Source organism: Ovis canadensis, chromosome 10, assembly GCF_042477335.2.
Source record: "Ovis canadensis isolate MfBH-ARS-UI-01 breed Bighorn chromosome 10, ARS-UI_OviCan_v2, whole genome shotgun sequence".
NCBI lineage: Eukaryota > Metazoa > Chordata > Mammalia > Artiodactyla > Bovidae > Ovis > Ovis canadensis.
Genome location: NC_091254.1, coordinates 26,222,902 through 26,240,291, shown reverse-complemented (window position 1 = coordinate 26,240,291; position 17,390 = coordinate 26,222,902). Strand labels below are relative to the sequence as shown.

Genomic DNA, 17,390 nt, shown 5'->3' with positions numbered 1-17,390 from the left:
AGTATAAGGTAATGTTTGTATTGACCCTCTAGAAATCCTTTGTAGATTATAGGCTAGAAAGTTAAGTCGCTCAGTCATATCCGACTCTTTGTGACCGCGTAGACTGTAGCCCACCAGGCTTCTCCATCCATGGCATTCTCCAGACAAGAATACTAGAGTGGGTTGCCATTTCCTTATCCAGGGGATCTTCCTGACCCAGGGATCAAACCCAAGTCTCCTGCATTGCTGGCAGACGCTTTAACCTCTGAGCCACCAGGGAAGGCTAGAGACCTTGTTAAATTAAAAGCTCTATTCCCTGTATTTAGTACCCACTGTATAAGAGATGTTCATGAATTTTTGTTTAATGAAGAATTAGAGTCAGTTAGACAACCTTTCAGCCTTTTATGAGAGCAGTCATATTTTTGAGACCCCAATACAAGCCAGGCATTGCACTATTCTAAACCCTTTCATACATGATCATTAATTTTTATGACAATTCCACAAGGTTTTATAGATGAAACAATAAAAACAGAGAGGATCTATTCCCCCAAGCCACAAAGATATTAAGTAAGGAAGCTGTGATTTGAGCTCAAGAATGACTCGCCTTCAAACTCATGTCTTTTTATACCACAGTATCTTTCTGCCTTTATGTGATTTTCATTTGATTCCTCATAAAACTATCAACAAAAGGGTATGTCGTCTCTCATTAACGTTTTACAGCATTATCAGAGGCACCTGAGTTATTGTAAACTTATTATAATTTTCTTATCCTACTACCAAATGGCCACAAAAATCTTTAGCAAGTGTCTTAGTGAATCCTTAAAAGTGAAATGTTAAAAGCATTCCTTTTAACATCAAGAGTAAGACAAGGATACCCATTACCACCACTTCTACTCAACATTGAGCATCTTAGACATGATCCATTAAAAGATTTTAATAAATTGAATTTCATCAAAATTAAAAGCTTCCACTCTGTAAAAAGACACTGTGAGGAGAATTAAAAAACGATCTACAGGCTGGGAGAAAATATTGGCAAATCACATATCCAACAAAGGACTGTTATCCAAAATACATAAAGATTTCTTAAAACTCAAGAGTGACAAAACAAATAATCTAGTATAAAAAATGAGCAAAGGGAAGACCTGTGGGAGGTGTCAGAGGTCAGAGCCTGAGCAGGTGAAAAAGATATCCGTAGTGGGGGAGGGAGGGATAACTGGTGATGGGAATCAGGTCCCGCCAGGATGAAGATGGCATCACCATGAAGGGGCAGGCTGGTGTGGAATGCGGGGGGCCCAGTAAGGCGAAGACTTCACTGATGCATGAATGTAGCTCAGTGCGGGCTATAAGGACCAAGCAGAGTGCGGGGGGGGGCATTTGCCTGAAAGAGGAAGTTAGTGGTGGAGATAGGAGCTAACTATGTTAAACATAATGAAGTCTAGGTTTCTCACTGTTTGAGAAGGGAGTTACCGATGCAGCAGGAAAGAAAACTAGAATGAATCCTGTAGTGGCTGGTTAGGAACTGGATGTATCTGAGTGGACTCATGGTTTTCAATATATTTAAGTAGATATAAAAATAAAATTGGAGGTAAATATATATTTTTTTAAATGGGCAAAAGACTTGAACAGACTCTTTACTACAGAGGATAAATGGATGGTAATTGAGTATATAAAAAGATGTTAATTAGTCATTAGGGAAATGCAAATTAAAACCATGATGAGATAGTACTACTACCCTACTGCCTATTAGAATAGCTAAAATTAAAAAAAAAGATTAATACCCACAATACCAAGTACCAAGTATTATGCATAAGAAAGTCCCACTAACTCAGTGGTTAATTAGTCCCACTAAGCCAGTGATAAAGAATCCACCTGTTGATGCAGGAGACGCTGGAAATGCGAGTTGGATCCCTGAGTTGGGAAGATACCCTGGAGAAGGAAATAGCAACCCACTCCAGTATTCTTGCCTGGAGAGTCTGTGGACAGAGGAGCCTGGTGGGCTACAGTCTATGGGTTCGCAAAGAGTCAGACATCACTGAGGGACTAAGTGCCAGGATATACCAAGTACTGACAAGGATGCAGTGCAAATCAACTCTCACAGTTTTATGGAAGAGAAAGGGCAGACAGTAAGGCCTTTCCAGAGAAGAGCCAGAATAAAAGGCAGAGGCACTTGCCCTACTGAATTTCAAGGCTTATTATAAAACCTCAGTGACTAAGTAGTGTTGGCCATAGGAGTAGAAAAATACACAGTGGACCAGAGTGCAAAGCCTAGACGTAGAGGGATCCATACACAGATGGAACTGATTCCCCATACAGTGCTCATCAGTGGGCAAAGGCTAATGGTATTTGGACAGGTACTCTCCATGGGCAAAAAAGGAGGAGCATGGAGCACAGCCTCATCCCACTTACAAAAGTATTTCCTTAGGCATTAAGGAATTAAAAGTGAAAGGGAAAACCTCAAAATGTTTAGCAAATGCATAGGAGAATATCTTTTAGAGTAGATAAGGATAAATATATGGTAAAAAACTTAAACTAAAGCAAGACGGACTTGCCTGGTGGTCCAGTGATTAAGAATCCGCCTTGCAATGCAGTGGATGAGGGTTCGAGCCTTGGTCGGGGAATTAAGATCCCACATGCCGCAGAGCTATTGAGCCCATGAGCTCTTGAGCCTGTGTACAACTTGAGAGTCCTTTAACCGCAGCAGAGGATCCTGAATGGGACAATAAGACCTGACAAAACCAAATGAATAGATACATTTTGAAAAAAATTAAGTAAAGCAAGAGAAAAAAATAATTAAAAAATTCCAGGAGAGTTAATGTCTAGGAGAGATGAAAGAGACATGATTGGGAAGGGGGCCTCCAAGGGGCTTGAAAAATACTGATAATATTATTCCTTATGCCAGTTAGTAGATGCACTCAGCATTTTCCATTTAAAATAGTTATTTATTTACTTGTAGTTATTTAAATTAACTATACTGTTGTGCCAAAGTGACAAATAGTGACAAAAAGATTCAAGACATTAGATCTGACAGAGTGCCTGAAGAACTGTGGATGGAGGTTCAGGACATTGTACATGAGGCAGTGATCAAGACCATCCCCAAGAAAAAGAAATGCAAAAAGGCAAAAGGGCTGTCTGAGGAGGCCTTACAAAAAGCTGAGAAAAGAAGAGAAGCAAAACACAAAGGAGAAAAGGAAAGAGATACCATCTGAATGCAGAGTTACAAAGAATAGCAAGGAGAGATAAGAAAGCCTTCCTCAGTGATCAATCCAAAGAAATAGAGGAAAACAATAGAATGGGAAAGACTAGAGATCTCTTCAAGAAAATTAGAGATACCAAGGGAACATTTCATGGAAAGATGGGCACAATAAAGGACAGAAATGGTATGGACCTAGTAGAAGCAGGAGATATTAAGAGGTGGCAAGAATACACTGAAGAACTATACAAAAAGATCTTCATGACCCAGATAACCACGATGATGTGATCACTCATCTAGAGCCAGATATCCTGGAATGTGAAGTCAAGTGGGACTTCCTTAGAAAGCATCGCTACGAACAAAGCTAGTGGAGGTGATGGAATTGCAGTTGAGCTACTTCAAATCCTGAAAGATGATGATGTGAAAGTGCTGCACTCAATATGCCAGCAAATTTGGAAAACTCAGCAGTGGCCACAGGACAGGAAAAGGTCAGTTTTCATTCCAATCCCTAGAAAGGCAATCCCAAAGAATGCTCAAACTACCACACAGTTGCACTCATCTCACACGCTAGCAAAGTAATGCTCAAAATTCTCCAAGCCAGGCTTCAGCAATACGTGAACCGTGAACTTCCAGATGTTCAAGCTAGATTTAGAAAAGGCAGAGGAATCAGAGATCAAATTGCCAACATCTGTTGGTTCATTGAAAAAGTGACAGAGTTCCAGGAAAACATCCACTTCTGCTTTATTGACTATACCACAGTTTGATCACAACAAAGTGGAAAATTCTGAAAGAGATGGGAATACCAGACCACCTTACCTGCCTCCTGAGAAATCTGTATGCAGGTCAAGAAACAAGAGTGAAAACTGGACATGGAACAACAGACTGGTTCCAAATTGGGAAAGAAGTACATCAAGGCCGAGTATTGTCACCCTGCTTATTTAACTTATATGCAGAATTACATCATGAGAAATGCCGGGCTGGATAAAGCACAAGCTGGAATCAAGGTTGCTGGGAGAAACATCAATAACCTCAGATACGCAGATGACACCACCCTTATGGCAGAAAGCAAAAAAGAACTAAAGAGCCTCTTGATGAAAGTGAAAGAGGAGAGTGAAAAAGTTGGCTTAATACTCAACATTCAAAAAACTAAGATCATCACATCCAGTCCCATCACTTCGTGGCAAATAGATAGGGAAACAATGGAAACAGTGAGAGACTTTATTTTTCTGGTCTCCGAAATCACTGCAGATGTTGACTGCAGACATGAAATTAAAAGACGCTTGGTCCTTGGAAGAAAAGTTGTGACCAACCTAGACAGCATATTAAAAAGCAGAGACATACTTTGCCAACAAAGGTCCGTGTAGTCAAGGCTATGGTTTTTCCAGTGGTCATGTATGGATGTGAGAGTTAGGCCATAAAGAAAGCTGAGCACCGAAGAACTGATGCTTTTGAACTGTGGTGTTGGAGAAGACTCTTGAGAGTCCCTTGGACAACTGCAAGGAGATCCAACCAGTCAATCCTAAAGGAAATCAGTCCTAAATATTCATTGGAAAGACTGATGCTGAAGCTGAAACTCCAATACTTTGGCCACCTGATGCGAAGAACTGACTCACTGGAGAAGACCCTGATGCTGGGAAAGATTGAAGGCAGGAAGAGAAGGGGACGACAGAGGATGAGATGGTTGGATGGCATCACTGACTCGATGAACATGAATTGAAGCAACTCCAGGAGCTGGTGATGGACAGGAAAGCCTGGCGTGCTGCAGTCCATGGGGTCGCAACTAAACAACTGAACTGAACTGATAACTGTGTGCTAAGTCCCTTCAGTCGTGTCTGACTCTTTGCGACCTTATGGACTGTAGCCCCCCAGGCTCCTCTTGCCTGGGATTCTCCAGGCAAGAATACTGAGGTGGGTTGTCACGCCCTTTTCCTGGTAATCTTCCTGACCTATGGATAGAATCCAAGTCTCTTATGTTGCCTGCATTGGCAGGCAGCTTCTTTACCACTAAGGCCACCTGGGAAGCCCAACTATACTCTTATATTCCCTCGTTTTAGTTATAATTCATTTCAAAATAAAAAATATGTTGTATACATTACACTTGTCTGAAAATTATGATTATCAATAAAGGAACTATCTTCTGCATTAAGAAAGGTTAAAGAATAATTTGATTTTCTCATGTTTGTGAAATATATGTTTACCAGTGGCATCTGTTTAAAGGACTGTGCTGTAAAAGTTGTGAGTGTAGTTTATAGTACTTCAGTACTTGAATCTCTCTTTGTCCTTTTAGTCACCTAGTGAAGTTTATTCCTGGAGAAGGCCATCATCTTTGAGTAAATCAAGAGTCACTGATACAACTTTCTATGGAGGAAAGAAGAAAAGTGGAACCGCAAAACAGAGCAATTGTGTAACTCTTTTGGATACTAATCAGATAGTCAGGATTTTGCCCCCAGGAGAAGTCCCTCTAAAAGACATCTACCCTAAAGGTAAGAGATTCAACAATTCCTAATTTATCACGTTAGTCAAAGGTAGGTTGGTTTTGATAGGAACATTTAATTTATCATTATCTTTCTATACTTAAGAATAATCTAACAGTTTAGTAGCTAAAAAGGCTTAATGTGCTCAGAACGTTTACACTAAACTTGTTACAGCGCGTGACTGTACCCTCTGCTGTTGGAACTCATTGGCACTGCAGTCTATGCAGTAGCCTTACTTAGACCATGTTTTCACAGAGACTTAAAAGTTATTAGAACATAAGGTGTAGAAAGGTGGTGCTAGTGGTGAGGAGCGCATCTGCCAGTGCAGGAGATAGGAGAGGCACGGGTTGGATCCCTGGGTCTGGAAGATCGCCTGGAGGAGGGCATGGCAACCAGCTTCAGTATTGCCTGGAGAATCCCATGGACAGAGGAACCTGGCGGGCTGCAGAGCATAGGGGTGAAAAGAGTCAGACACGACTGAAGTGTCTGAGCACGCACACACAAGGCATAGAGTATAGGGCCTGACTTTTGCGTGAAACTCCTGTGACTAAAGGCCAGTCTTATTCACTTCCCAGTGCTCTCAAAGTCAGCCTACTTTTCTTCCTGCATAACATGTGCCAGCTCCTGCACTGGTCAGTTTCCCTTGTAGAAATTCATTTGGTCTTCAAAGCCCTGTTCTTTGTACTTTCAACTTTGTATGCCGAGAAACTGACACAGAGAGGTGGCATAACTTGCTGAGGGTCACCCCGTCGGTGGGCAGCAGAGCCCAGAGTTGCACCAGCGTCTTCCAACCCAAGGCCATAGCTGTTCTCACTGAACGGCGCTGGCTTTCATTGTGCAGGATAGTCATGCATATGGTTGACCATCGAGCCGCTGACTTCCATTTGCATCCTAGTGGCAGTAATATGCTGTCCTGTGTTTACATTCATTGTATTAGTGTGAATTTCATAAATATAACACTAAGCCTGCTGTGATAATCCATCTATTACTGGGTTCAAAAAGTCCTGGTTCTGTGATAATGATACAATTAGTTCTTTCCAAATAAATTGCTGTTTCCTTAGAATGTTTTTTATTAATGCACTGACAATTGCTGTTCAGGGCAATAGGAATATTCACAAGGTGATCTATAAACACAAAGGAGAGGCTTACAACCCAAGCTTGTGATTCTGAGCTGATTCTTGAAAGATGAATGAGAGGGAATCAATGAAGCAGTTGTTCCTGAAAGAGAGACGTCCACACGAAAATGCAGAGGCATGACAGAGCACCACGGGAATGACAAGAAATTCTATACCAAAGTTCAGTGCAGCTCATCACCCAGAAACCTGGGGATCAGCCCTGATACTTCTCCCTCATCCTGCACATTTATTCCATCATCAGTTGCCATCTCTTTTTGATACAACCTTTAAAGTGAAAGTGAAAGTCACTCAGTCGTGTCAGACCCTTTTGACCCCATGGACTATATACAGTCCATGGAATTCTCCAGGCCTGAACACTGGAGTGGGTAGCCTTTCCCTTCTCCAGAGGATTTCCCCAAACCAGGGACTGAACCCAGGTCTCCCACATTGCAGACAGATTCTTTACCGGCTGAGCCACCAGGTAAGCTGATCTGATATCCAACCCCTTCATCTACAGTTCTGTTGCCAACATCCAATATCACCACCATTTTGCACTGTAACACTGCAGTAGCTTGATGACCAAATTCCCCCTTCCTTCTTCCCTTGCTCCCCCCCCATTCCCCACACATCAAACAAAGTGTTGTTTTTAAAGTATTTTATTGTTCTCATTTGTTCTTATTAAGGTCCAGTTTCAGTTCAGTCAGTTCAGTCGCTCAGTCGTGTCTGACTCCTTGCGACCCCATGGACTGCAGCACACCAGGCCTCCCTGTCCATCACCAACTCCCGGAGCTTGCTCAAACTCATGTCCGTTGAGTCGGTGATGCCATCCAACCATCTCATCCTCTGTTGTCCCCTTCTTCTCCTGCCTTCAATCTTTCCCAGCATCAGGATCTTTTCAAATGAGTCAGTTCTTTGCATCAGGTGGCCAAAGTACTGGAGTTTCAGCTTCAGCATCAGTCCTTCCAGTGAATATTCAGGGTTGATTTCCTTTAGGATGGACTGGCTTGATCTTGCTGTCCAAGGGACTCTCAAGAGTCTTCTCCAACACTATAGTTTAAAAGCATCAATTCTTTGGCACTCAGCTTTCTTTATAGTCCAACTCTCACATCCACACATGACCACTGGAAAAACCATAGCCTTGATTAGATGGACCTTTGTTGGCAAAGTAATGTCTCTGCTTTTTAACATGCTGTCTATGTTGGTCATAACTTTCTTTCCAAGGAGTAAGTGTCTTAATTTCATGGTTGCAGTCACCATCTGCAGCGATTTTGGAGCCCAAAAAAATAAAGTCTGGCACTGTTTCCACTGTTTCCCCATCTATTTCCCATGAAGTGATAGGACTGGATGCCATGATTTTAGTTTTTTGAATGTTGAGCTTTAAGCCAACTTTTTCACTCTCTTCTTTCACTTTCATCAAGAGGCTCTTTAATTCTTCTTCACTTTCTGCCATATGCTGTCTAGGTTGGTCATAGCTTTTCTTCTAAGGAAGAAGCATCTTTTAATTTCATGTCTGCAGTCACCATCTGCAGTGATTTTGGAGCCCAAGAAAATAAAGTCTCTCACTCTTTCCATTGTTTCCCCATCTATCTGCCATGAAGTGATGGGACCGGATGCCATGATCTTAGTTTTCTGAATCTTGAGTATTAAGCCAACTTTTTCACTCTCCTCTTTCACTTTTATCAAGAGGCTCTTTAGTTCTTTTTTGCTTTCTGCCATAAAGGTGGTGTCATCTGTGTATCTGAGATTATTGATGTTTCTCCCGGCAATCTTGATTCCAGCTTGTACTTCATCCAGCCCAGTGTTTCTAATCATGTACTCTGGGTATAAGTTAAATAAGCAGGGTGACAATATACAGCCTTGATATACTGTACTCCCCCTCCCAATTTGGAAGCAGTCCGTTGTTCCATGTCCAGTTCTAACTCTTGCTTCTTGACCTGCATACAGATTTCTCAGGAGGCAGGTAAGGTGGTCTGGTATTCCATCTCTTGAAGAATTTTCCACAGTTTGTTGTGATCAACGTGTGGCATAGTCGATAAAGCAGAAGTAAACATTTTTCTGGAACTCTGTTGCTTTTTTGATGATCCAATACATTTTGGCAATTTGATTTCTGGTTCCTCTGCCTTTTCTAAAACCAGCTTGAACATCACATACTGTTGAGGCCTGACTTGGAGAATTTTGAGCATGACTTTGCTAGCGTGTGAGATGAGTGCAACTGAACATTCTTTGGCATTACTTTTCTTTGGGATTGGAATGAAAACTGACCTTTTCCAGTCCTATGGCCACTGCTGAGGTTTCCAAATTTGTGGGCATATTGAGTGCAGCACTTTCACAGCATCATCTTTTAGGATTTGAAATAGCTCAACTGGAATACCATCACCTCCACTAGCTTTGTTCGTAGTGATGCTTCCTAAGGCCCACTTGACTTCACATTCCAGGATGTCTGGCTCTAGGTGAGTGATCACACCATCGTGGTTATCTGGGTCATGAAGATCTTTTTGAATAGTTCTTCTGTGTATTCTTGCCACCTCTTCTTAATATCTTCTGCTTCTGTTAGGTCCATACCATTTCTGTCCTTTATTGTGCCTATCTTTGCATGAAATGTTCCCTTGGTATCTCTAATATTGTGCCTATCTTTGCATGAAATGTTCCCTTGGTATCTCTAATTTTCTTGAAGAGATCTCTAGTCTTTCCCATTCTATTGTTTTCCTCTATTTCTTGCATTGATTGCTGAGGAAGGCTTTCTTATCTCTCCTTGCTATTCTTTGGAACTCTGCATTCAAATGACTATATCTTTCCTTTTCTCCTTTGCTTTTTGCTTCTCTTCTTTTCTCAGCTTTTTTTTTTTTTTTTTTTCTCCCAGCTCTCTGTAAGGCCTCCTCAGACAGCCATTTTGCCTTTTTGCATTTCCTTGTCATGGGAATGGTCTTGATCCCTGCCTCCTGTACAGTGTTACATACCTCCATCCATAGTTCATCAGGCACTCTGTCTATCAGATCTAATCCTTTAAATCTATTTCTCACTTCCACTGTATAGTTATAAGGGGTTTGATTTAGGTCATACCTGAAAGATCTAATGGTTTTCCCTACTTTCTTCAATTTAAGTGTGTATTTAGCAATAACGAGTACACGATCTGAGCCACAGTCAGCTCCCAGTCTTGTTTTTGCTGACTGTATAGAGCTTCTCCATCTTTGGTTGCGAAGAATATAATCAGTCTGATTTTGGTGTTGACCATCTGGTGCTGTAAGATCCAGTTTACAAACAGTGAAATTCACTGTTTTGGTGTATGGTGCTGTGAGCTTCACAAACACAGCCAGTGAACTGCTCCATCTCCCCAAACCTCCCATATGCCACTCTGCCCCCAGCCCCCCACTGGTCTGGTTTTCTGCCCTTATTCACTTGCATTTTTCAGAATGTCACATAAATGGAATCACACAGTACGTGGCACTTCAAGTCTGGTTTCTTTCACTCAATATTATATGTTTGCAAATCATTTATGTTGTATGTACCAGTTGTTTGCTCCTTTTTATTGCTGAATATCTCATTGTGATTTTAATCTGCATTTTCCCTAGTCCCACATGATGTTGAGCATCTTTTCATGTCTATCTTCTTTAGTGAAATGTCTCTTCAGTTCCTTTGCCCACTTTCTGAACTGGGTTACTTGCTTTCTTTTTAATGGTTTCTTGAGTACTTGGGTTTATATAGTCTAGATACAAGTCTAATATATCAGATACATGTTTTCTGAACGTTTTCTCCCATTTTGGTGACAGGCCCAAATTTCCTGTTTTCTTTTAGAGATTTCATATTTCTAGATTTTACACTTAGATTTATACTCCAGGTTAATGTTTTTAATTAATTTATTTTTAAATTGAAGGATAATTGCTCTACAGAATTGTGTTGCTTTCTGTCAAACCTCAACATGAATTAGCCATAGGTATACATATGTCCCCTCCCTCTTGAACCTCCCTCTCATCTTCCTCCCTATCCCACCCCTCTAGGTTGATACAGAGCCCCTATTTGAGTTCCCTGAGCCATACAGCAAATTCCCATTGGCTATCTGTTTTACATATGGTAGTATAAGTTTCCATGTTACTCTCTCCATACATCTCACCCTCTCCTCCCCTCTCCCCATGCCCATTAGTCTATTCTCTATGTCTGTTTCTCCACTGTTGGCCTGCAGATAAATTCTTTGGTACCATCTTTCTAGATTCTGTATATATGCGTAAGTATATGATCAAGTTAATTTTCTTTATGGTATAAGGTGTGGATTAAGGCTCATTGTTTTTCATGGAAATAGTCAATTTTTAACATCATTTACTGAAAAGACTATTCTTTTACCATTAAATTATCTTTGGAGCTCTGTGGAAAAGCAACTGACCACATATGTGTGTTTCTTTCTGAGTTTGCATTTGTATTCAGTTAATCTTTGTGTCTGTCCCCACGTTAACACCATACTCTCTTATTACTACTTCATAGTTTGTCTCAGGTAGTAGAGATCCTTCAGTTTTGTTGGTGGGAATGTGAAGTGAAGTGAAGTCATTCAGTTGTGTCCAATCTTTGTGACCCCATGTACTGTGGCCTACCAGGCTCCTCCATCCATGGGATTTTCCAGGCAAGAGTACTGGAGTGGGTTGCCATTTCCCTCTCCAGGAGATCTTCCAACCCAGGGATCAAACCAGGTCTCCCGCATTGCAGGCAGATGCTTTACTGTCTGATGCAAAATTACTAAGAGGGAATCAGAAGTAATGGAGTATTCTGACTAAATCAACCTAACAGGATCCCTGCTGCAGGCAGGCCAGGGTGATCAGACTTTATTTGGGAAATGGTAGAGGATCAGGAACTCTGCCAGATATCCAGGTTGAGGTTTCTGGTTAAGCTAACTGAACTTTATTCTTGCTAAAACTGGACAATGCTCAGATGAACATAGAAGGCCAAAAGTGTGTACCTAATTGAGAGGAGGATTCAGAAAAGCCTGACTAGAGTTTGGTGTGGGGATGAGAAATTTTTCCCTTCTTCCCTTCAGGTTTTTTGATTGGTCTGATAATTAAATTGATGTAAAACAGGTTAACAGGAGGGGAAATAATGCATATGAATGGAAGTTCCATAGAGATTGTTGTTGTTGTTTAGTTGCCCACTCGTGTCCGACTCTTTACAACCCCCTGAATGGCAGCATGCCAGGCTGTCCTTCACTGTCTCCTGGAATCTGCTTGAACTCATGTTCATTGAATCGATGATGCCATCTACTCATCTGATCCTCTGTCACCCCCTTCTCCTCCTGCCTTCAATCTTTTCCAGCATCAGGGTCTTTTCCAGTGAGTCGATTCTTCATATCAGGTGGCCAAAGTATTGGAGTTTCAGCTTCAGCATCAGTCCTTCCAGTGAATGTTCAGGGTTGATTTCCTTTAGGATGGACTGGCTTGATCTCCTTGCAGTCCAAGGGACTCTCAAGAGTCTTCTCCAACACACAGTTCAAAAGCATCAATTCATTGGCACTCAGCCTTCTTTATGGTCCAACTCTCACAGCCATACATGACTACTGGAAAAACCATGGCTCTGATGATATGGACCTTCATAAATATATGAAGACTCAAAGGGTATCAGGTATCACATAAATACACTGAGGGATAGGAAATGGGGTGCTGGCAAGGGAAGTTGTTGTTTAGTCAGTGAGTTGTGTCAGATACTTTTGTGACCCCGTGGACTGTAGCCTGCCCACCAGGCTCCTCTGTCCATGGGATTCTCTAGGCAAGAATACTGGAGTGGGTTGCCATTTCCTTCCCCAGGGGACCTTCCTGACCCAGGGATCAAACCTGGGTCTCCTACTTTGGCAGGTGGATTCTTAACCACTGAGCCACCAGGGACTCCCAGGCAGGGGAAGAGGGTGTGTGAAAAAGAGTTAAACTCTCATCGTACATGACGGGAAGTTGATGAATAATGCCTAAAAGTAAAACATCAAGACAGCACCAGAAGGATAAAGGTGAACACCAAAGAAACAGCTTTATCAAGTTGAAAGTATCTCTGGGAGTAGAAAGTGAGGTGTGAGAGGCATGAACCTGGGGCTGATGGTTTTTTCTTTCAGCCTCTTTGACTCCTTAATCTGTGAGCCTTTAGGTCTCTGATGATAATTCAAACTAATTTTTTCAAATAAATACAGTCAGCCACCTGATTAGTCAGGAACGCATGTGCATAAGCCTTTTATTAAATAAATCAGTAGAAGCTGTAAAGGCTACTCTCCTGGTGGCTTTGACAAAAAGGGTGTGACTTATGGTTGATGCAGACTGGCAGGGCCGGGGACGGCGGGGGGTGGGGGGGGTGCATTTAGTTCTTTCTCCCAATCATTTTTCCTCTAGTTAAATGTTAGCTTCCCCCCCACCCCCTTTAAATCATAGGCTTCAGCTCTTTAAACACAAAGTAATGACTCTTAATTGAAAGCAATGCGCTGTTGTTTGAACTTTGAATAAATTCAAAGATTTGGTATCACCCCGATTGCAGGGCACACATCAATCTTTGAATCTGTGAACACAGAAGTTCTTGAAACCTAGTCCAATAGGGAGCACATATACATCAAATTACATTGCTCGAAGGAGTGAATTTTTTATATAATTTCATCTTCCTTCTGAAAATGCTCTTGGTTATTCTGCCTGACAGTTTTTCTCCCCACTCTGAACCTTGATGCTGTGCATCTAAGCTGTCCCCACTGTTTATGGGAACTGTGCTCTGAACACTGTGGCAATGACTTTCCTTTAATCTTTAGGGAACTAATCCCTAAATGTAATTTATACCTCTCTTCTAAATCCACCTGGATTACAAATGTAATGGAAATTTACTTAACCTCCATCCTCTCTACAGTGTTCAAACATTTAAAATGGATAGACAAGGATTTGGCTAAGTTTGGAGGGAAATCTGGCCATGGTTTTTACTTCCTTAATTCAAACATATATTCTAAACGGATTTATTTTCAAATCCAAAAACTTCACTTCTGATTATTTTTCAAGCCTTACCATTACCACCATCACTGTGCTAAGTCGCATCAGTCGTGTCTAACTCTTTGGGACCCTATGGACGTAGCCTGCCAGGCTCCTCTGTCCATGGGATTGTCTAGGCAAGAATACTGGAATGGGTTGCCATGCCGTCCTCCAGGGGATCGGGATCTTTCTGACCCAGCGAACCAGCATCTCTCATGATTCTTACATTGGCAGGCAGGTTCTTTACCACTAGTGCTACCTGGGAAGCAACCTACCACCACCCTTAAAGTCCTTTTTAGCCACAAATTGCCTTTTCTGATGCATGAAAATACTTCTTAGCATGAAGAATAAAATTCTTGCTTTCTCCTCCTTGAAACAGACCGAGCCACTATTGGATTTTCTCATCCTCTTTATGCCATGGAATTAACTTGCACAGTGGGGGGAAGGAAAAAAAAAAAAGCTGTAGGAAAAATGATATTTAAAATAAGTTGACTTACTTTGCTTTCATGGGAAGCCTAAAAGCAGTGGTGGTAGTAGCGCAGCTTAATACTATTACTTATGAAAAAGAGTGCATGTAAGTGGCCGGCCAAACGTAACTGATTAGCTAGGCAGAGCTAGTCATCCTAACCACTTCAATAACTGGTCATTTCTGGCAAAGAACCCAGGGTCTATAAATAATTCAATCCACTTCAGTTAGGTCCTAGGGGCAGGAACTGTCAAAAATGATATATGGTGCAAAACTTCGGCTAAGACTGACCTTATATCCCAGGCAGCGTTTCCAGCGCCCGGCAGTGCATGACTTATGATAAGCATATTGGGTTTATACGAATGGCTATCTGGGTATGGCCAGTTCAGCCGGGTGGTCCGGTTACCACAGTAACTGGCTTTCTTTACCCCCTGCTGTCCCTGGACACTACCTTCCTTTCCTCCTGCCCCTTTATGCCCCCTAGGACCACTTCTTGCCTAGATCCACAGCTCACACAGGACCACAGGGCTATGCTTCCCATCCTGGAATCCTTTCCAAGTTCCTAAAGGCTCACGATTTTTTTTTTTTTGCTTTTATTTCTTTTTAATTGGAGTATAATCACGTCACAATGTTGTGTTGGTTTCTGCCATACATCAACGTGAATCAGCCGTAGGTATATATGTGTCCCCTCCCTCTTGAACCTCCCTCCTACCCCAATCCCACTCCTCTATTTTTCAAAGAAAAGAAAAAAGGGCACTTTCTTCTTTATGCTGTGGGCTCCTCAGACAAGTCAAGAACCATGCACGTCTTTTTCCTCTCTTCCTCAGTGCTTCATGTAGAGATGCTCAACCATGTTTGTTGAATAAATAACAGAAGTTGAGGTTGCCAGGTGGCCATCTTGAAAACCTTCAGTTGCGAACAGGAAATCCAAATGCCAAGTTTCTTATTTTTTTTGTAAACTACATTGGATAAATTCATTGTGAACATTCTAGGTTTCTCATTCTAATCAGAAATGTTAATGAGATAATGGAAAAAAGATAGTATCTTCAATAAGTGATGCTGGGAAAACTGGACAACTACCTGTAAAAGAATGAAATTAGAACATTTCCTAACACCACACACAAAGATAAACTCAAAATGGATTAAAGACCTAAATGTAAGGTTCTTAGAGGGAAGCATAGACAGAACACTCTTTGACATAAATCACAGCAAGATCCTCTATGACCCACCTGCTAGAGTAATGGAAATAAAAATAAACAAATGGGACCTAATTAAACTTAAAAGCCTTTGCACAATGTAAGAAACTATAAACAAGGTGAAAAGACAACCCTCAGAATGGGAGAAAATAATAGCAAATGGAACAACTGACAAAGGGTTAATCTCCAAAATAAACAAACAGCTCATGCAGCTCAATACATGAAAAACAACCCAATCAAAAAGTGAGCATAAGACCTAAACAGACAGTTCTCCAAAGAAGACATAAAGATGGCTAGTAAACGCAGGAAAAGACGCTCAACATCACTCATTATCAGAGAACTGCAAATCAAAGCCACAATGAGGCGTCACCTCACACTGGTCAGAATGGCCATCAAAAACTCTATAGACAGTAAATCCTGGAGAGGGTATGGGGAAGAGAACCCTCTTGCACTGTGGGTGGGAATGTAAATTGATTCAGCCACCATGAAAAACAGTGTGGAAATTCCTTAAAAAATTAGGAATAAAAGTACCATGTGACCAACAGTCCCACTCTTGTTTGTATACCCTGAGGAAACCATAATTGAAAAAGACAGCTAGACCTCAGTGCTCATCGTAGCACTGCTTACAATAGCTGGGACGTGGAGGCCACCTGGATGTCCACTGACACATGAATGGGTAAAGAAGGTGCAGTACATATACACAGCAGAAAATGTATGACTCAGCTGTACAAAGGGATGCATTTGAGTCCATTCTAATGAAGTGGGTGAAACCCAAAGTTTATCATACAGAGTGAAGTAAGCCTGAAAGAGAAAAATACTGTATATTAGCACATATATCAGAGAAGGCAATGGCACCCCACTCCAGTACTCTTGCCTGGAAAATCCCATGGACAGAGGAGCCTGGAAGGCCGCAGTCCATGGGGTCGCTGAGGGTTGGACACAGCTGAGCGACTTCACTGTCACGCATTGGAGAAGGAAATGGCAACCCACTCCAGTGTTCTTGCCTGGAGAATCCCAGGGACGGGGGAGCCTGGTGGGCTGCCGTCTATGGGGTCGCACAGAGTCGGACACGACTGAAGCGACTTAGCAGCAGCAGTAGCAGCACATATATATGAAATCTAGAAAGATGGTACTGATGAACCTATTTGGAGGGCAGCAATGGGGATGCCGACAAAAAACATAAAGACTTGTGGACACAGTGGGGGAAGGAGAGGGTGGGATGAATTGGGAGAGTAGCCCGGAAGTGTACATTGCTGCTCAGTCACTTCAGTCGTGTCCGACTCTGTGCGACCCCATAGACTTCAGCCCACCAGGCTCTGCCATCCCTCGGATTCTCCAGGCAAAAGCACTGGAGTGGGCTGCCATTTCCTTCTCCAGTGCATGAAACTGAAAAGTGAAAGTGAAGTCGTTCAGTCGTGTCTGGCTCTTCACAACCCCATGGACTGCAGTCTACCAGGCTCCCTGTCCATGGGATTCTCCAGGCAAGAGTACTGGAGTGGGTTGCCATTGCCTTCTCTGGAAGTGTACATTACCATATGGAAAATAGATGACCATTGGGCATTTGCTGCATGACACAGGGAGCCCAAATGCAGAGCTCCGTGACAACCTGGAGGTGGGGTGGGAGGTGGGAGGGGGGTTCAATAGGGAGAGGACATAGGTATATCTATAACTGATTCATACTGATGTATGGCAGAAACCAACATAATGTTATAAAGCAATTATTCTTCAATTAAAAATAAGTTAAAATTTTTTTAAAGAAGGATAGACACATAAACAAGTATCTTTGAAGTACCCTTAAAGTTGGCTGGACTTATAGCTGACTTTGCATAGTAGAGAGAGAAAACTTTGTTACAATATGAAAAAAAAAAAAAAAGAAATTGTAATAGGAGATAGACAGCAGACAGAAATCTTTAAGAGTATGGTTTCTTTGTAGGTTTGTGTGTGTTTTTTTTTAAAGAGACATTGGAGGCCAAGATTTTGTAAAAATAAGGCTATTTTAAAATTGTTG

General features: G+C 41.8%; 1 protein-coding gene across 4 annotated transcripts in view; it reads left to right on the top strand.

Annotated features, from left to right (window-relative positions):
• VWA8 (von Willebrand factor A domain containing 8) overlaps positions 1-17,390 on the top strand; it is a 383,224-nt gene that overhangs the window by 239,509 nt on the left and 126,325 nt on the right. For all 4 annotated transcript variants that reach the window (XR_011259328.1, XM_069601241.1, XM_069601242.1 and 1 more), the window contains one exon: positions 5,457-5,652. Coding sequence is in view for 3 of the 4 variants with exons in the window: in XM_069601241.1 (XP_069457342.1) it covers positions 5,457-5,652 (196 nt within the window). In the remaining variant the exon portion in view is untranslated. The remainder of the gene's footprint in view (positions 1-5,456; positions 5,653-17,390) is intronic.